The 21,042-nt window shown below is 41.2% G+C and overlaps 1 protein-coding gene across 1 annotated transcript in view; it reads right to left on the bottom strand.

Moving 5' to 3' along the window:
- The window catches only part of IL13RA1 (interleukin 13 receptor subunit alpha 1), a 61,987-nt gene extending 53,857 nt beyond the window's left edge, over positions 1–8,130 (bottom strand). Inside the window, exons 1-2 of the mRNA XM_081115035.1 lie at positions 7,827–8,130; positions 1,658–1,797 (exon numbers count right to left, since the gene is read on the bottom strand). Coding sequence (XP_080971161.1) covers positions 1,658–1,797; positions 7,827–7,905 — 219 coding nt within the window. The 5' untranslated portion in view covers positions 7,906–8,130. The remainder of the gene's footprint in view (positions 1–1,657; positions 1,798–7,826) is intronic.
- Between the last annotated feature and the right edge of the window lie 12,912 nt (positions 8,131–21,042).

Below are 21,042 nucleotides of genomic sequence, written 5' to 3'. Positions count from 1 at the left end.
AAAAAAGTGACCTCTCAGGATTTCAATTAGATACTTAGGGGAGGCTTAGGGGTCTTTTCTGGAATTTCTCAAGATTGAACTACCAGAAATTGCTACAAAGACTCCCAATGCCTAAAGCCCCTCCTTAGGAACAAGAGGAAGCCAACATTGTGAAAAGCAGAACTCTACTCAAGTTTCACTGCTAGGAATATTACAGGCTTCCGCATTTAGAGGACCTCTTAGAAAATGCAAATACATTTGACTAGCCTCAATTAACACCTAAACCTTAACACCTCAGCAAGAAAAGGTTGAAGGAGGCAGATTAGCACATTTCCCTCCAGAGAAAGAACCTGTTACTTCCTCACTTTCTTAAGCCTTCACATACAATATTTTCCTTGTCCCAGCAAAACCAGGGAAGTGAGTAGAGCCACACTTTATACACAAAGAAACTGAGGCTCAGAGAGGCCTTTTAAATTTAAGTAATTTACCCCCAGGCCACTGAGCTCCTTAAAAGTGGCACATCAGCTAGCACCTAGCCTTGTCCTGCCACCTAACTGCTTGAACTGGTGATTTCACAATTCACAGCTCCAAAGTACTGTCACTAATAACAATTTCTCATTTGGCCTCAAAATCCTGGACAAAGTCAACCCTAAACATCCTCTCACACCCCCACTGAAAGAAGGTATAAAGATATAAAACAGCTTTGAACAGATGATATGACACTTTGAAGAACCTATCAATTAGAAGGGGCTACAAAGCAATAAAGCCCAAGAGAAAATTCCGCTGAATAAGATTATCATAAAGAACCAATCTTGTTAACAAAAATTCACTTGAGTCAGTCAACTACACCTGACTGGAAAGGCTGACAGTTCCCGTTTTCTTCAGACATCAGGAAACCTTCTGGTCAACCCTACCTGCCAGGGACATCTTATTTGTTTTTGCTTGCCATACAGCACTTTGCTTTGCATCACATAGTTCTTGCTTAACTATCCATGCATGTGATTAACAAGGTGGTGAATGTGCAAATTCCCTGAGAAATTGAAAGTATTATATAGATACAGACAGTCCTCAGGTTACGTCGGACTCGACGTACGTTATTTCGTGGTTACGTCACCATCTCCCATTTATTTATTAAAAAAAAAAGTTCCGTCATTTCGACATATGTACATATGTGCTTTATGTTTTTTATTATTTATTTACCACAAGTTAAGGTCAGGAATTGTTCTCTTTCTTTTAAATTTTTTTACTGTTTCACTTCATTACTGCTGTGTATGTGCTCCATGTGAGTGACGTAGGTGCTTATGTAGGTGGGTTCCAATTTACGGCGAAAATGAGTTACATCGTGTTGTAGGAACGGATCTCTGACGTAGTCCGAGGACCTACTGTACAAGGCTTTAGGCAGGAACCAATTTTAACATATTTATTTAGTGAGTGCCTAATAAAGATATCTACTATTTCCTATCAGAGAATCTCAATTGTATTTATCAAGTAATTAGCAAATCATTTCATACGTTCAATTTCCTCAACAGTTGTTTCTGTAATGTTATCAGTTAAAATTTAGACATAGCCCAAAATCAAATTCCCACCTTGAAGTAAGATTAGAATTGGGCTTATTCTTGGCTCCAATTCATAGTGTTCATTTTACCTCATTTAATGCCATATGTTCCAGAAAACTTACCTTATCCTGCTTGTTGCCGAAATGACTAAAATACCGCAGACTACAATTCGGGCTGGCTCCCTCCGGAGGATTCCATGTCCATTTTACTGTGCAGAGGTTTTCAATTGAAACACTCAAATTCGTCACTGGTGGCTGAGTTTCTGTTCAAATCAATCATAATAAATAAATTTATCAATATCAGCCACTGTTTGGGGTGATTCATTTAATTCATTCCTCCAAGTCCTAGAAGTCAAGAATAAGAAAAATGAGCAGAGCCCAGTGGTTGAGTATCAATCTATGAACCAGGAGTTCAAGGTTTAATTCCTGGTCAGGGCACATGCCCAAGTTGTGGGCTCCATCCTCAGGGTGGGGCATGCAGGAGGCAGCCAATCAATGACTTCTCCTCATCATTGATATTTCTATCTTTCTCTCCCTCTCTCTTTGAAATCAATAAAATTGTATTTTAAAAAGCTGAGTAGAAATATCTAACATTTATTGAGACCGGCACTGTTCTAAGTACTCTACGCATATTCACCCATTGAATCCTCACAACAACCTTATAAGAAAGACGGGGACTATCAGCCTGTTCTTAAAGATGAGGCAACTAAGGTGCAGAGAAGTTGAGTCACTTGTCTCATGTCCTAAGGCTAGTGAATGACAGAGCTGGGTGCAAACCCAGATGTTCATGTGGCTCCAAGGTCACGTTCTTAACTACTTGCTATACAGAGAAAAATATATTCTTAAATTTCTAAGTTTTCCTCCTGCAGGAATTTGGGGTTCCCCACACTTGGGATCCACGTCTCTCTCAATACAGTCACTTCCATCTCAGCAGTTCTACCAGTGAGCTTAAGCGTCTAGTCTGCTTGCTAACATGATCTGGCAATTATTTATAACTCTGCCAGAGAAGTACTGAGAGATTTAACAGCACTTGCTCTTCCCTTGAGTTCTGACACTAAACAGCTGGAACTGTACCTTTAGCTAATCTGAAGAGGGAATAAAAGAGGAGAAACTGTGAACCAGTAAAAGTATCTTAAAAATGTGTTTAATTTGGAGAAAGCCTCCACACCAAATATTTACTATTATTTTGGACGAAGCTCTACGACAGTGATGGCAAACCTATGACACGCGTGTCAGAGGTGACACGCAAACTCATTTTTTTGGTTGATTTTTCTTTGTTAAATGGCATTTAAATATATAAAATAAATATCAAAAATATAAGTCTTTGTTTTACTATGCTTGCAAATATCAAAAAATTTCTATATGTGACACGGCACCAGAGTTAAGTTAGGGTTTTTCAAAATGCTGACACGCCGAGCTCAAAAGGTTCGCCATCACTGCTCTAAGATGAGGGAAAGGAGTTTTACTACTTCTGCCAAATACAGGGAAATACATAGGGGCAGGAGTACATAATTTCAAACTTCCTTGAGAACTTTCCCTGAGGCCAGGACTACCAAAATCATCAGCCCAGATACTGGGTGAGGGGTGTACAGGAATGCTCTGTCGTACCTTCGCAACCTTTCTGTAAATCAAAAATTACTCCAAAATAAAGTTTATTAAACTCATTTTTAAAACAATCCCCCAAATTATCTCTAAAGTGGCAAATAATCATTAATTACTTAAGAACTACAGTTATATTAATTTATCAATCTATAGAGTTATATTTTATACCCTATGCTGACACTGTGGAGTGCACTGGGCCTCTTACATAATCTGCAATACTTATAGCATTACTTTTCTCTTTAAACTGAACAAAAAAATTCCATGTGTCCCAAAAATATCAACCCGACAGGCACTACGTAGTTGGGATTTCCCCCAACAGTCAGTTTAATACATCGCAGCCAAAAAGGCCCTTGACTCTCAATATTTATTCCCTCTTTCCTGACTCTACTACATTAAACTTTCAGCAAGGTAGACCAGAGGCCCAAATGTGGGGAGGAGCAGCCCACAGCAGGCTAGGCCTTGTGGAAACAGGGAATTCCTATTGCACTTCATTCTAACCCAGCTAGTGCCAGAGAGCACCAATGGCTCAAGCAACAGGATTTTAAGTGACTACAAGAGTGTACAGCTATTCCGTTTTGGCTCTTCTAACATCACATCAATGATGTTTGTTTGTTTTTACTTTTATTTCAGAAAGGGAATCATTAATCAGCTGCCTCCTGCACGCCCCCTACTGGGGATCAAGCCCACAACCTGGGCATGTGTCCTTGACCAGAATGAAACCCGGGACCCTTCCGTCTGCAGGCCAACGCTCTATCCACTGAGCCAAACCAGATAGGGCCAATGATGTTTTTGAAGACAAATCATTTGTCAGATATAGAGCCTCTAATAAAAACTTGCTCCTACTGAAGACTATAATCTACATTAGGATTATCTGTCTTATTTTCCAGGTTCCAGAACTAAACTGAAACAACCTTTCCACCTACCTCCCACTCCTACACAAAAATTGAAGCCCTGGTAATAATAACATTAGCTATTTATGGTTCAGTTACATTGGACAGCAATTTTCAAGTAATTTAAGACCTTTTAAAGTCTTTCTTTAACCTCAGTGTTTTAACAGAATAATATCCTGCACTATTTCCAATCTCACAAATGGATTTAATTCCTCCTCCACCTCCCCCCCCCACACACACACACACATCTGTTTTGAAGTGTCCTTTAGTCAGATCTCATTGTTTTTGCATTTTAGGCTATTTGTGAATATCTGCTATTATTTTTTCCCACTGATTCCTTCCTTTTTTTCTGAGATTTTTCTACTTCCTATACTTTAAAACACACACACACACACACACACAAATATACACACACCGAAACTTTAAATACAATCTCCAAATGTTTGGATATATATGAATACATGTGTATGTGTGTATAATACATCCAGACATCTACATAAATAAGTGCAGACCGTACTCTTGTAAAGGTCTCTAACAGCAGCTCACAGGTAATAGGACATAGAATTTCACTGGAGTGGAGTGACTAAGAACATGGGCTCTGGAGCCAGACTGAGTTCATATGCCTGCTCTGCTGCTTACCAACTGCCAAGTCACTTAACCTCTCTATGCCTCAGTTTTCTCATATATAACACGAGCATGGTCATAACCTAACAATTATTAGCAGGATCAAATGACTTAATACAGATAAAATGCCCTAACAGTGCCTGGCACAAAGCAAGCACTCAATAAATGTTAGCTAGCTGCTCTTTTTCTCCTTCAAGAGACAAAGAAGTTCTAAACAACTGTTTAGGTTTCCTCTGGAGGTGATATGTGCCCATGGTTTTTGAGACAGAACCTATCTCTCTTCTGCCTAATAAGCTTTCCTTAGGCAGCTAATGCATCCATTTCTTAGAGGCTGATCACTTACTTCAGAAAGCAAAGCGTGAAGGAGAGGAGAGAGGGACTTAATGTGATCAATGCTCTTTCTAATAAGGCATGTTGCTTAGCTGATGGTTTTGCATGCGTATTTGGGGAAAAGTTAAGGAAATCACAAGAATCACATATGAGACATCTATCTCCTTCCCTTACATCTATTCACTCATCAACTCAGTCTGTCCATTTTTTTCTTGCACCAACATCTCTCTGTGTCATTTCAATCACACTGGTTTGCTCTGATGGGCCCATGGTCCTGGACAGAAGGAGTCCACAACACAACTTTCTAGTGGTCACCTACAACCCAGTTAAGTCTCCCTGCTTGCTTCTCCTCCAGTGTAATTCTCCCACTTTGCTCCCCACTCAGGGCCTTCAAGGGCAAATGAAACTCTTCTGTTTGGACTGACTTTGCTGAAGCACCCTCCTGCCAAACCGGGCTCCTCCACTGAGCACAAAAAAAACACTCTCAACCTCTCACACCAGGGCATCTGCTCTTGCTATGCACCCCCCCCCACCCCCCGCAACGGGAATAATTTCTCCACCTATTCAAATTCCACTCATCCTGAAGGGCTAGCTCAAGTTTTACCTCTTCCATGAAACTACCAGCCCTCACAGTTTCCCCTCTTCTGAGTGCCTACAGTACTTATTGTTTGGAACACACCGCCTGGCAATTATAAAGCAAGTCTCCAAGCTACGAACATTCACTCTTTAACAAGTGGCCTGTATATACTTTCATGGGTCCCAACTAGTCCTGCCCTGCTACTCTGGGAGGCACCCTGCTCCTCTCCCAGCCAAGGACTCCCCTCACCTCTAAACAGAGAGGCACTGATACAGTGGTTAAGGCCTCTGAAATCAGGCTGTCGGGGTTGGAAGCCTGGCTCCACTCTACCAGCTGTTGTTCAAGCAAGGCTGGTAGGCTCACTGTGCCGCAGTTTCCTCAGATACAAAATGGGACTAATACCAGCACCTACAGTATAAGTTTTGTGTAAAGATTAAATGAAATAGTACAAGTGAAAAACTGAAAACACTGCCTGGCATAGAGCAAACACTATATAAATGCTAGTTGGTGTTATTAATTCATGCCACAATGTGGGCTACAATTCTAAACAAAATAAACTAAGCTGGTGACCTAATCATTCTCTAAACTCTCAAGGTTAGAGCTAAAAGAGCCCTTAAAACTATGGAGTTCACAGGGCATAAGGAAGGGGAAATGACTAGCCCAGAGTCCAACAGCTGGGAAATGTCAGACCACTAAAAGTCAAGTCCCCTGACTTTTTTTTCTTCTTCACCACTTTGTAATGCAATTCTATCAGTATTTCTAATGGGGAAAAAAATCTCTGTATTCTAAGTCATCAAGTTGCCAATGAACCCCTATGACAAAACTGATTAAGTTGGGGGGGGGGGGTGCTAGTATTGTCTAGAAGGCCAGCTGTTGTTTCAGGTGTGTGTGGGAGGGAGTCTGTAGGAGGGAGGGTGCTGGAGTAGCACTGTGAAAATCAGGAGACTAATGAGATGGGTGACCTTAAACAAGTCCCTTCCCTTCAATGGACATCAGTTTCCCCAAATAATTATGGAAACTGGATCTCCCCAAATGAACTAGCCGCACCTTGGGGGCAAGGCTGACGCTGTACACTCAGGTTCTAAGTGAATGTACAGCACCTGGCTGAGTACTAAAAAAGGCAGGCACTTGAATAATTACTGACTGACAAATTTCAAACCGCTCAGGTCTCTACTCAAATGCCACCTTTTCAATGAGGTCTTCCCACTCTGTCCTCTTTACAATGGCAAACGCTTTTGTTTTTCTACATAGCACTTAGCACCATCTGACATACCTTATACGCTCCCCCACCCCGACTCTTCCAATAGCAGATAAGCTCCACAGGGAGGGGACTTGATCTGTTTTGCTCATTGTTGACTGAATCGATTGAGGACTTCGAAGTTTCCTAATCAGCATTTCAACTTGGGTTTCAAAGCACAACACGTAGGTGAAAATACAATAAGCAAATTGTGGTGTTTGTGTCAATGTGATAATAAAATCTACCAAATTTGGAGCTACTGTTATCTTCCAAAATATCCAGAAGGCCACTCGTACCAGGAGCTGTCCCTGAGGAAGTCATTGGCCCCCAACTTTTCACAGTGATTCTGAAGGTTAAATAAAAGTTGCCACACAGCGTGAGGGGTATAGGCGAACTCTCTATACTTTCCCTGCAACTTTTCTGTAAATCAAAAATTATTCCAAAACATAAAGGTTATTAAAGAGAATAAAAAAGCATCCGCCTGGATGCTGCCCCGGGTTTCCCAATGGATTTCTTAGATTCCAGAGGAGGACGTGATTCCCACATCCTTTTTCTAAGAGACTAGGACCTTCAGAGGTTCCATTCACTCCCACCCCTTCACCGGACCGGGCTCGCCCGGATCTCGGACTCTGTTCTCGGACTCCAGGCCCCTCGACCCGTTCTGGACTCCCAGGCGACATTCCGGGTCCCGAACCGCCGCCCCACGACGCGAGAGTGTTTCGGTTCGGTGCCCAGGCGCCTGGCTCCTTTAGGCTCTTCGGCTCTTGCCGACGGCGCGAGGGAAGAGCGGCGGCGAGTCTTCGTCCTCCCGCTCCGCCGTCGCCGCCCGGGATTCGGAAAGCCCCGCCGCCCCTGGGTTCCCCACCTGGAAGCGGACGCCGGAGACAGCCGTCGCCCATCGCTGGGCGTCGAGTAACAGACCCCGGCGACCATTCCCGTCGCGGCCCTCGGCCGCGGAGCCCTTGCCCGCCTCTCGGCCGCTCCCCCCTCCGCCCCTCGGTCGCTGTCCCCGGCCCGGGGGGCCACACTCACCCGCGGGCACCGCGTCCCCGCCGCCGCCGGCGCAAAGGAGCAGCGCCCATAGCGCGCAGAGCCGCGCCGGCAGCTCCATGCAGCCCCTCGCCTCGGAGCCCGGCGGGCGGCGGCAGCCTCGCCAGTCTCCGCCTCCTTCGCTCCGGCTCCCACTTCCCGGCTCCGCCGCCCTGGAGGCTGGGGCCGGCGCAGACGGGAAGGGCCGCCCCGCCCACCGGCCGCAGGTAACCCGAGCCGCCAGCGCGGTGGGGGCGGGGCGGGGCGCAGCGGCTACAGGGTCAGCCGCCCAACACCTGGCCCAGCCGCGCTCAGAGCCTCCTGAGTCTCATCGCGGGCCAAACAGAGCCTCCTGGACCACATCGTCCCCCGCCCCCGCCAGCGCCTGCCGGTCCCCGACCCCCGCGCCCGGGCCCGGGTCTCCGCTGCGTGCCTACTTGCGGGGCCTTGGCCGTTCCAAGGACTGTGCCCTGCTGGGCACCAGGGCACGGCCATCTAGGGGAAAGAGCCTCGGCCTGGGAGCCTAGAGACGTGGCTTCTAATCCTTGGCCTCTGAGCCATTGTTTCCTAAACTGTGAGTCCAGGGCTAGTAATCCCAGCCCCACCTCACTAGGTGGACTTGGAAGACCACAGATTGGATTAGTCATGTGAAAATGACTAAAAGTCTATTTAGAATCTAATACATAATATTGAGGGGGGCGGAGAACCACAGCTCTAAATATAAGGGTCAGTGCCATACTGTGTAATTGGATTTTTTAAAAGCACACAACTAACTTTCCATGTGTTTCTTTTCTGTGGGTATGAATTGAGAGGATGGAAAGTGAGGCAGAAGGATACATATTAAATAGAGAAAGTGGGTGACCAAGGGCCATTGAAGTTGGGAATGGAGGAAACATGGAACCCTTTATTTGCTTCCTATTGCTGCTGTAACGAATTACCACAAATTTGCTGACCTAAAACAATACAGTTTTATTATATTAGAGTTCTGGAGGTCAGAAGTCTCACTGGGCTAAAATCAAGGTGTGGGCAGAGCTGCCTTCCTTTGGGAGGTTCTAAGGGAAAACCTATTTCCTTGCCTTTTCCAGCTTCTAGAGCAGGGTTGGGCAAACTTTTTGACTCGAGGGCCACAATGGGTTCTTAAACTGGACCGGAGGGCCGGAACAAAAGCATGGATGGAGTGTTTGTGTGAACTAATATAAATTTAAAGTAAACATCATTACATAAAAGCGTACGGTCTTTTTTTTTTTTTTTTTAGTTTTATTCATTTCAAACGTGCCGGAATGGCCCACGGGCTGTAGTTTGCCCACGGCTGTTCTAGAGGCTGCCCACATTCCTTGGCTTGTTGCTATACCACTCAGACCTCTACATTCCTTCTTACATCATCTCTCACTCTGACCATCCTGCCTCCATTTTTCATTTCTAAAACCCGTTTGATTAAATTGGACCTACCAGATAATCCACGATAATCTCCCCACCTCAAAACCCCTGATTTAATCACATCTGCAACATTCCTTTTTCCTTTTGCCAGGTAAGGTAACATATTCACAGTTGTCTGGAATTAGGATATGGACATGGTGGGTGGGGAACATTTTATGTTACCATCTCCCAAAAAAGAGTCATGTCTGGATGGATGAGACCCACCAACTGAGGTGTATTTTGTTTGAATTAAGCCAATGTATATACCTGAAATCTGTTGCAAATAATATATCAATAAAAATGCTGATGTAAATACACCTAGTTCAGAACCTCCCCAAAAGCCATGGAATGTTGAACCCATCCAAAACAAAGTCCTCACTCTTGGCCCTCAAATTCAATGCATATTTATTGTCCTTTCAGGAACTGTGGTAGACAGCCATTACAAATACTAGTAGGCCCTACCAACAAAAGCTACATCCAATGCAAGGGGCTATTATAAAGGCAAGAACAAGGAACTGTGGGAAACAAAGAAGAGGCATCTTATGGGAGGGAAAGGACAAGGAGAGCTTCCAGAAGTCAGGCCTGCATGTACTGAATTTTAAGATACCGAGTCCGGTTCAAGGTTCATAATAAATCCTTGCCTGCATATATTATTGAACAAAATAATGTTTATGAAAACATTTTGTAAACTACCAAACCCTGTACAACTGCAATATTATTTTTCAGTTATTTCTTATAATGTAATTTCTAAATTAGCCTGCAGATAGGCCAGTCTCTAACCTAAGACCTCTTCTCCCATCACCACACGCATGCATACTTGTTGACATTTGCCATAAACATTATACAATAAGTTTATAATAATGTCTCCAGAATCATTATGTCATCTGCCTTTAAGAAGTCTCCAGTGAGAACAGGAGCCCCTGAGGACTGGCTGAGTGCCATTGGGTACATTGTCTGCATAGACTAAGCAAGCGAAGACTTAATGAAACAACAGTAATGGCAGGAAATGATTAGGAAAATGAGGGTCAGAGCTTGTCATTAGCCTCTAGAAAACACCCTGAGAATTTGGACAGACATTGTGAGCGAAACGACAAAGGGCAGTGGTGTGGCCTGCTGCTATCTGTGAGTAAGACTGTTGCAGTCATTTCCACATTCTCTGGACCCTAATTATCAAACATTAAAAAAAAACTTAAGGAGGTCGTAAGGGTTAGGAGTGCTGTTTCTTCAACATCAAACTTTTATTTGTAATCTTTATGTCCTTTAACTGAATGAGCATCTTGGATGGAATTAAGCCACTGTCCTGTCTGCAGGAAGATGAAGATAAATGGAAGGCTTTCCAGGAACTGCAATAAACAAGAGCTCTCGTTTTGCCTTGTGTAATCAAAGTCCTGATGAGTCAACATCAAGTTTAGCTGCTTTAACCCTTAATTCATCGAGCCCTGATGACTTGGGTGTGAGACTACCATTTGCCTCTACTTGCACTTTAGCCTGAGGTGGCTGGAGTTCTGGACTGACCTAGTCACCTCAGCCACTCGAGTTGGCTCTCTCCTTTTCTCTAAGGGGAGTTAGAAAAGGGCACAAACAGGAAAATATCTGGGAGGAAAAAATGATGTCCCTCTTTCCAAAGTCAGGCCTTCTTCCAGCCACTTAGAGATACCCTCCTGAGTTCATAGCTAAGAATTCTGGTTCCTTAGGCAAAAGTCTCACAGAGGGTCTTCTACCTTTTATCAAACAAAAACCAAACAGATCCCCACCGCTACTGCAAAGCAAAAAGGGAAGTAGCAAATAGGGAATTTCCCTCTGACACTAGAGCAATGGTTCCCAATGGGGGCAATTTTGCCTCCCCAGGGGACATTGGGCAATGTCTGGAGATATTTTTGGTGGTCATGACTTGGGGTTGTGGGTGTGCTACTGGCGTCTGCTGCATATAGGCCAGGGATGCTGCTAAATATCCTATTAGGCACAGGCCCATCTCCCACAACAAAGACTTATCCAGCTCAAAATGATAATAGTGCCAAAGTTGAGAAATCCTGAGCTAATGTCCTCTTTGTTATCTTTTGTACTTCACCCCTACCCACCCATTCTCCTCATGCCCACCAAAAATCCCAGAGAAATTAATGCTAGAAGTAGTTACCTTTGACACCTCTTTTCTTTGTATCTACTGTTCATAGTTTCTCCACCCCATCATCTAGTCATGTAATCACTCGCATCATAAAACACCTCTCAGATCTCTTCTCTACCCTCCTCACCTCCACAGTTATACTCGGGTCCTTATGGCCCTTCCCTTATACAATCAATACAGTCTTCAAGTCCACCTTTCCTGAGATAGATCTTTCCAATGTGCAAATCTGATCCTTTCACTCCCAGCTTATGTTTCTTAAGTGACCACACCTTCCCTCAAATTCGACAAAAGGAAGTCCCAACTCCTTTGCCTATAGTCTTGTTTCTTCATGTCGCATTCCCCACTCTGCCCAGCTTCATCTCCAGCTAGTCTCCTCAAGTCACTTGGCACTCTTATTCTCCTAGCTAGCTGGCCATCTTTGAGCAATTTTGTTTGGTCTACGTCATGTTTAAGTTTATTTAGATTTTGATGTCTAAAATGAAAAGAAAATCAGGAGATTTTGCATAACACTCCCTATTTCCAGCTTCTCTGGGGAAATCACAAGTTCTGGTAACATTGGACCTGCAGTCCAGTGTGCCAATAGTCGGCAGGCCTAAGCAGGGGTGACCACTTTAGCAACAGGGCACATGCTCCCTGGCTGACCTTTAGCAACAGGGCACATGCTCCCCAGCTGTCCTGGCACTTATTACCTGCCTGGATCCTGTTTGTCACCTCTGATATTTTCTCACTGTAACTCTTTCCTCTTGCTGTTCTCTTTGGCCAGAAAGCGTTTCCATTCCTCAAATGCCATTTTTTTTTGGCTTAACCCACAAATGCAAAATTCTTTACTCCCTCCTATATGTGTGCTAATAGCACTTAACAAATTCTCAACCATAGCAAATAATACAGAGGTTTGTGTGCATGTCTATTTCTGCCACTGGACTCAAGCTCCTGAAGGCTAGAGACTCTGTCCAGGCTGACCACAGGAGTTTCACATAAGAGGGGCTTAGGAATAGTAATCTGATTGGAAGACACAACATCAGGGGGCTTGACTTGAAGCCATGTGTGTACAGGAAGGACATTGCCCTTACTTAGATTTTAAATTTATCTGGGACAGCTTGAGGGAAAACACCATCTGGCACCACAGCGAAGATAGAGATGAAAATAACATGGTAAGTGACATCATGCACTCAATGCATGGTTTAATTGACTTGAAGGTTCCGGTTCTTCAGCAAGTGGTTTTCTTCTACTAGTACAAGTTCATTGTGGCTCACTCAAGGGAGTACTGTTTGCACAAGATCCTTTGAGTTTAGTCTGAGGCAGAGTAGCATGGTGCCAGGTGTCTGAGCCAATCTGCTGAGGCCCATCAAACTCTAGATCTCTAAAGTTTACAGCAGTTATTGAACTGACTCTTGGATTCAACAAGGCACTCCGCTACTCAAAACTCTCCAATGGCCCCCAAGGCCCCACACCATTCTACCGCCTAACTTCCTCTCTTTCTGTTCTCCCCCATGCTGACCTCATGGCCATTGCTCACACCAGCCAAGTACACTCTGCCCAGCCTATTTCCTCTGCTGTTTGTTCCCACCTCAAAGAGAGCCCCAGGTCTCATTCCCTCCCCTCAATCAGAGACCGCTCATAGAGGCCACCCTGGCCGCCACATCCAAAATTGAAACCCCCATCCACACTCACTTGCTATCCATCCCCCTTCCTGGGTGATTCCAGCTCTCCACACTGGAATATAAGCTTCACCCATCAGGGCAAGGAATTTCTTCTGATTTGCTCCCAGCTGTATCCCCAATACTCAGAACCATCTTTGATACATAGTACATATTCAATAAATATGTTAATGAGTGAATAAATTACACTTTGCCAGGTGCTGTGAGGGATAACAACCAACCAATCAACCAACCAACCAACCAACCAAGAAAAAGAAGCATTTCTTGTTGTTGTCCTTGAGAAATTTCCAGTCTATGTTGTGGAAAGTTATGTAAAGCAATTAGAGAAAATGCAAAAAACAAAAAAACAAACAAAAAAACCCCAGAAACAATAAAAAATGCTCATTTGGGATATAGGCTTCAGAGAAAGGCGAGACAGACCAGTGTGGTTGGAATTGCTTTTAAAGGTTTCTTGGAGTAGATTGGAGTTGAACTAGACCTTGAGAGAAGGGAGGGAAGGAGAGGGAAGGGGAGTGGGGAGAGGAAAAAGGCAAGGGAGGAAGAGAGAAGCAGTCAGTTTATAGCAAGATCTTAAGCAATAAGGAGTCACAGCAGACTTTTACAAGCAAGATAGTTTATTTTAACAAATGTTATAACTTAATAAGCTTTCTTGTCATTCTTATGTGTCTAGTATGTTTTTCCACATCTTTACTTTCCTGTCTCTACCATTCTGTTTTAGATGTGCTCTTGGAAACAACATGTAGTGCAAATTTGTTTTTTCTCTCCAATGGGCAGTCATTGTCTTTTAACTTTAGAGTTTAGTTCTAATATATTTATACTTATTTCTACTATCTGATTTTGTGCCATTTGTCCCATTTTTTTTTTCTGTTTTGTTTTATCCTCTCCCCTCTTGACTTCTTTGAAATGTTGTGGGGGACTTGGATTTTGTTTTTTCATTTCAAGAGCATTTTTATCTTTTGTAAAATAGGCATCACAATAGTGTCTATCACAGTGTTTGTGGTAAGGATTAAATGAGATGAAGAAACTCATATAAAATGTGTATCCAGTGCCCAGCACATAATAAACACTAATAAATGTGAATTATTATTAGAAGTTCTAGTACTCGTTCATCTTTAGGGTTCCCTCATCTCTTGCGGTTCCGCTTCTGATGTTCTCCTTTCTGCTGACAATGTCCCATTTGTTCTCAGTCCTTTTTCTTTCATTTCTCCTTTGCTGCCATTCAATTTCCTGTTTCCTCTTAATCATTCATGCCCAGGCCAGCTATATGTACAGGCTTCCATGATGAAGGCTCTTGGGGAAGAGAGTCAGGGTGGAGAGGTTTGGTGGCACAGCAGAGCAGGAGGAGAGACAGTGGTGCCTTGTCCACTGATTCTCATTCCACAAGATGACAAAGACACTGCCCAACACACAGACAACTCTGCACATCACTCTAGGCTGGCCATGGTAATATTGGATCAGCTGGAATCATCACTTACTCTGACATGGGTATAAAGACAACTCACCAGCTAGGATACCATTTGCTTCCTTAGCACCTTCACCTGTAGATGCTCACTGTCCACTCTCAAGAAGGAATCTTGCTGTGGGAGAGTGGGTGTCACCCCACTAGAAATTTGTATATGTACAAACCAGAGCCTGGAAAGAGGAACAAGTTGTGCTCAAACACATTGTGGTCAGAGGAAAATTTTGTCATAATTGTTGTGACATAGCTACAACTAAATTTAGCAAGCTGTGTATGTGTATGTGTGTGTGTATGTGTGTGTGTGTGTGTGTGTGTGTGTGTGTGTGTGTGTGTGTGTGATGCTTAGAGAAAGCAACACATTATGGTTCCAAAAAGCAAAAACCCTTCAGATCAAACAAGAAGCCTCCTTCTAATTTGGTATTTGATTGCCATGGCAATTCCTTACTCCAGTTACTTCATATATTTGCTTTTACTGTGTCCTCTTTCAAGATAGATTGTGTCACTGGAGGAACAGGGTCACTTGGTGGAGTTTTGGGTGTTTTTCAGTTCTCTGGTGGTTTCCACACTTGGATCATGCTAAGTGAAAAAAGTCAGTCAGAGAAAGACAAATATGTATATGTGGAATCCAAAGAGCAAAATAAACAATCAAACAAAATTGAAAGAGACGCATAGACAGAGCCCGAACTGGTGTCTTGCCAGACAGGAGAGGGGTTGGTGGGCTGGGTGAAAAGATGAAGGGATTAAGAAATACAGATTGGTAGTTACAAAATAGTCATGGGGGAACGTAAAGTGCAGCATAGGGAATAAAGTCAATAATATTGTGATAACTACTTATGGTGCCCATTGTGTACTGGAAATATCAGGGGAGCACTGTGTAAAGTATATGATTAGCTAACCACTATGCTGTACACCTGAGACTAATACAAAATAATATTGAATTTAAACTTCAATTTAAAAATAATGATTCCATGAGAAAAAGGAGGCCTTGTCCCCCTGGATGTAACTGTGTGTCCTAAGTCACTATACATGTATCGCTATATGTCCTTTGAATAATATTCAAATCAGTATGATCTGACTCACATTAGATTAAAGGAACTTAACCTTGAAATCCATTCTACTTTGGGATAATTGATTTAAAAAAAAAATTCTGGATTGTAAAAAAATATTCCGGAGAATGTGGATTCTTCTTTGTCTCTTTATTTTTTCTCTATAAACCTGCCAAAGTCCACAGTTTATGTTGTACACTCTATGAGACGCATATAGTGACATGTGTCCACCATTATAGTATCGTATAGTTTCACTGCCATAAAAATCAGCTGTGTTCCATCTATTCCGCCCTCCTCCATAACCCCTGGCAAACACTGATCTTTTTACTGTTTCATCTTATCCACGATGTCATATATTTGCAATCATACAGTATGTAACCTTTTACTATGGGCTTCTTTAAGTGCATTTAATTTCCTTCCAGTCTTTCCATGGAACACCAAGACTGTGCTCCAACAATTGACAAATCTGTCTATCTATAGTGCTAATTGAACATTAATATACAAAGACAATCAGTTTTGACAGTTATTGGCAAACTTGCAGAATTTAAGGACCCAAACCAGAGACTGTATATTATTTATTTTCTTGCTAATCCAACATGTAGAGAAAAGTCTTTTTTTAAGTACATTAATTTAATTTAAAATATTAATTCATTACCTTTTTGTACTATAATATCAATATAATACAAATAAAATAAAAATTTTATTTTTCATTAAAATTATACTGGCATCATTATTTAGATAAAGTTTAATAAAATAATATTTTCACTGTCAAAAATAAATAAAAATACAATTTAAAAAAAGAAGTAAAAGAGGTATTGAACTTACATATTTTGAATGGGCCTCACTTGAATATGAGAGTCTAATCTTTTCTTGTTTATTGAATTTATTGGGGTGATATTGATTAATAAAATTATGTAGGTTTTTGTTTTGCTTTTATAATATTATTATTTTAAATATGTTTTTATTGGTTTCAGAGAGGAAGGGAGAGGAGGAGAGAAAGAGAAACATCAATGATGAGAGAGAATCATTGATCGGCTGCTCTCTGCACACCCTACACTGGGGATCAAGCCCGCAACCCGGGCATGTGCCCGAACTCTGACCTACTGGTTCATAGGTCGACGCTCAACCACTGAGCCACACTGGCTGGGCTATATAGGTTTTGAGTATACATTCTACAGCACATCATCTGTACACTGTATTGTGTATTTACCCCCTTGAGTCTCCTTCCATCATCATTTATCCCCCTTTATCCTCTTCTACGTCCCCCCACCCTGCTTTCCTCTGTGAATCACCATACTGGTCCATGAGTCTCTCTATCTTTTTTTTTGCCTTTGGCAATTAAGCAAATACTTTTATTCTTCACCATAAATTTTAAATAGATGGTGTTGTATTTTTAAATATTTTTATTACAAAAGAACAATTTCAACTTACAATAGAGATGAAATGCACTACATTTCTGACTATATACAATAACAAAATGCCTTGCCATGATTGAAAATTTCTAAAATTACGAGCTATATAATGTATTGGATCTGTCTTCATCAAAAAGAATGCTGCTACCAGCATGGAAACAGGAGCAATTTAATTTCCTGCAATGCACAGAAAGTACATGGAGTAGAAGGTGAGATAAACATATGCTGCAGACAGAGGTGCAGAGTGAAACACATCTAGGAGGAGAGAGAGTTTTAGGAAAGAGTGGGAAAAGGAATGGAGAGGGAGAGAGAAAGGGAATGGGGAGAGAGAGAGGCAGAGAAATAGGGGGGGAAATGGGAGAGAGGGTCTTGTTGCAAATTTAGTAGTCAGATAAATATTTGATTTACTAGTAAAATGACTCTGAGGGAGTTTACCTCCCCTAGTGTTCTTTAAACTTTTTAAAATCTGAAGACCCCCTTAAATTCAATCCTACTTTCTTTCCATCTCTCCCACAGGTATTCATTCTAAGGACATGCCTTACTTAGCCTGCATTATAACTCTGTCTCAGGGTTTACATCCTGGGGAACATAACCCGTGACAAGCGTCTAACACGGTGCCTACCACATTTATGCTTAAAGTATTGAAGCAGTTAGTTTCCTCAGTTCCAGGTAGACTTGACTTTAAACAAACTAAATTTAATAACTTCTAAACACTTGTGAGGATTATACATTTTATAAACATGTTCTTTAAATATCTTAAGGTATTTAGGAGACAATGGGATTTATTTAAAATAAGGTATAATCATTAGGGAAGTACAGATCAAAACCACAATGAGTTACCATTTCACAGCCATTAGGGTGACTATTATTTAAAACACACACACACACACACACACACACACACAGGAAATAACAAGTGTTAGTGAGGATGTGGAGAAGTTGAAACTCTTGCGTATTGTAACATGGTGCAGCCACTGTGGAAAACAGTTTGGCAGTTCCTCAAAAAATTAGACATAGAATTATCATATTATCCAGCAAATCTACTTCTAAGTCAGTGATGGCGAACCTTTTGAGCTCAGCATGTCAGCATTTTGAAAAACCCTAACTTAACTCTGGTGCCATGTCACATATAGAAATTTTTTGATATTTGCAAGCATAGTAAAACAAAGACTTATATTTTTGATATTTATTTTATATATTTAAATGCCATTTAACAAAGAAAAATCAACCAAAAAAATGAGTTCGCGTGTCACCTCTGACATGCATGTCATAGGTTCGCCATCACTGGTCTAGGTATATATCCAAAAGAACTGAAAGCAGTGACTTGAACAGATATTTACAAACCCATGTTCATAGCAGCATTATTCACAACAGCTAAAACATGAAAGCAACCCAAGTGTCCATTGATGGATAAATGGATAAGCAAAATGTAGAATATACATACCATGCAATATTATTCAGTCTTAAAAAGGAAGAAAATTCTGACACATGCTACAACACTGATGAACATTGATGACATTATGCTAAGTGCAATAAGTGAGTAACCAAAGGATAAACACTGTATTATTCATTTTATATGAGATCTTTAGAATAGTCAGGTTCATAGAGACAGCAAGTGCAATGGTGGTCGCCAGAGGCTGTGGGGAGTGGGAAATAGGGAGTTATTGCTTAATGCATAAGTGTTTCAGTTTGGGATTATGAAAAAATTCTGGAGATGAATGGTGGTGACGGTTGCACAACAATATGAACATACTTAATGCCACTGAATTGTACACCTAATGGTTAAAATGGAAATTTTTTATGTTATGTATATTTTACCACAGTAAAAAGTAAAATATTTTCAAAAGTATAAATATGACTGAAATCTTGCAGTACATTAGTAAATTGGTTGCATAGAATAGTTAATGAATTATTTCTTTTTATGGCGAAATAATAGCTCATTGTATGGCTATACTACCTTGAAAACATTATGCTAAATGAGAGAAGCCAGTCACAAGAGACCACATATTGGCTGATTCCATTTATATGTGATGTCCAGAAGGGGCAAGTCTATAGAGACAGAAACTAGTTTAATAGTTGCCTACAGCTGGGAGGAGGAGTGGGATGAAAAGAGGAATGACTGCTAACGAGGCTAAGACACACAGGGTTTGGGGACAGGAGGGATGGGGTGATGAAACTGAAAATCATTGAATTCATTTTAAATGAGTGAATTATATGTCAATAAAGCTGTTGTTAACAAATACATTAATGAAAAACAAAATAATAGAAAAGACTCCCTTGAGGAATATCTTTCTTGATTCATCTAGGAAATTAAACTCTTATGCCTCAATGTGAAAAGGTTCATGGGTGTTCTTGTATTTCCTGTCAATCATTCAGTAAGTACTTAGTGAAAACTTTTTGTGGATAAATAACACTATTAAAGGTACAAAGCAATCTACAAAAAATATTGTCTTAAAATACATGTCTGCCTTTCAGAAGCTTGCACTCTGATTAAGGAGACAAGATATACACACATGAAATGAGATTAAGGCAATGCCATGTTGGAGTTCAATTATCAACTCATGATAATGATTCCATTTGCCACACACAACCAACCAAATTTATTATTATTATAAAATTAGTGATACTGAACATAAGATTTCATAGTGGCTAAGAGCAAGGGCTCTGAAGCCAGACTGCCTGGTTTGAATCCTGGCTCTGTCACTTCCTAGCTGCGTGCAATCTTGTGCAAGTTTCTTAACTTCTCTGTGTCTCAGCTTCCTCCTTTTGAAAATGGGGATGATCATGATAATAACATACTTCAGAGGGTTGTTGTGAGGATTAGATATGTTAATTCATGTAAAGTACTTAGAAAAGTTCCTGGCACATAGCAAATGTTCAATAAAAGTATTAGTTACAAAAAAAAGTATTAGTTACTGTTATTTCCAGAAAATAGTGAGAAATCCCTTTGATGAATATTGAATATTTAAACATACATTTTAAATATATTTCTTAACAGAGCTGTGACCCTTTTACCGGAGATTTCGGCAATGCATATGCCAGGATGTCATTCAGAAATGTCACAGTGTTATTGGCTCGGGGTGTCAAATGTCTAATATCCTGGCTGGGCACAAAGTAGGGGTTCGATAAGTAATAGAATTCAATGAAAAAATGTAGTTTAAAATGTTAAAAATTTTGGTTGATAAGATTATGCCATTTTTTTTGCTCCTTTCTTTTTCCCCAAAATGATTGGATTACTTTTATTTGGTTTTATATTTTTACTAGAGTCCCGATGCATAAAATATGTGCAAGAGTAGGCCTTCCTTCCCCCAGCTGCTGGAACCAGATTCCCTCTGGCACCCGGGACCCGGGCTTCCCTCTGGCTGCTGGCAGGCACCCGGGACCCGGCTTCCCTCGTAGCCCCAGCTTCTTCTGGAAGGTCGTCTGGAAGGATGTCTGGTCTAATTAGCATATTACACTTTTATTATTATAGATTGTTAATATATCAAACCTACAGAAATGTATAGGGACCAACATGATGGACACAGATATACCCATTAAACTCAGTTATAACTTTAATAAGGTTAGCTTTATTAAACTGTGATCCTATACCATATTTGCCTGTGTTTGCTTTCCCTCTTTTTAAGAATTAAGACATTATAGATAGAATTGACACCCATATACACTCTTCCCAGAGTGTCTCCTAAAACCATCTCTCCTTAGAAGTCTCATTATGTCTAATATTTTTATACTACTACTACTACTACAATGAGTATATTCATAAATAATGTGGGGATATTTTGCATATTTTAAAACTATGTAAAATGGCAATCTATATACATGTCATTGTAAAACTTGCCTCCTTCATTCAGCATTTTGTTTGTGAGATTCAATGTTAACACATGTAGCTATAGTTCATTCATTTTCCTTGTAGAATATTCCAGAGTATGTATGTTTACTTATCCATTCTGATGGAGGACATTTGTATTGTTTCCATTTTTTCACTATTACAAACAGGACTGCTATGAACATTTTTGGCATCCATGCAAGTTTCTCTAGGTGTCCATCTAGAAATGATATTTGCATCTTCTACTTTACTCCATATTGCCAAATGGCCCTGTAAAGTC

Source organism: Myotis nattereri (genome assembly GCF_964212035.1).
Source record: "Myotis nattereri genome assembly, chromosome: X".
NCBI classification, from domain to species: domain Eukaryota; kingdom Metazoa; phylum Chordata; class Mammalia; order Chiroptera; family Vespertilionidae; genus Myotis; species Myotis nattereri.
Note: the sequence above shows the minus strand (reverse complement) of the source record. Positions and strands in the feature narration are given on the sequence as shown.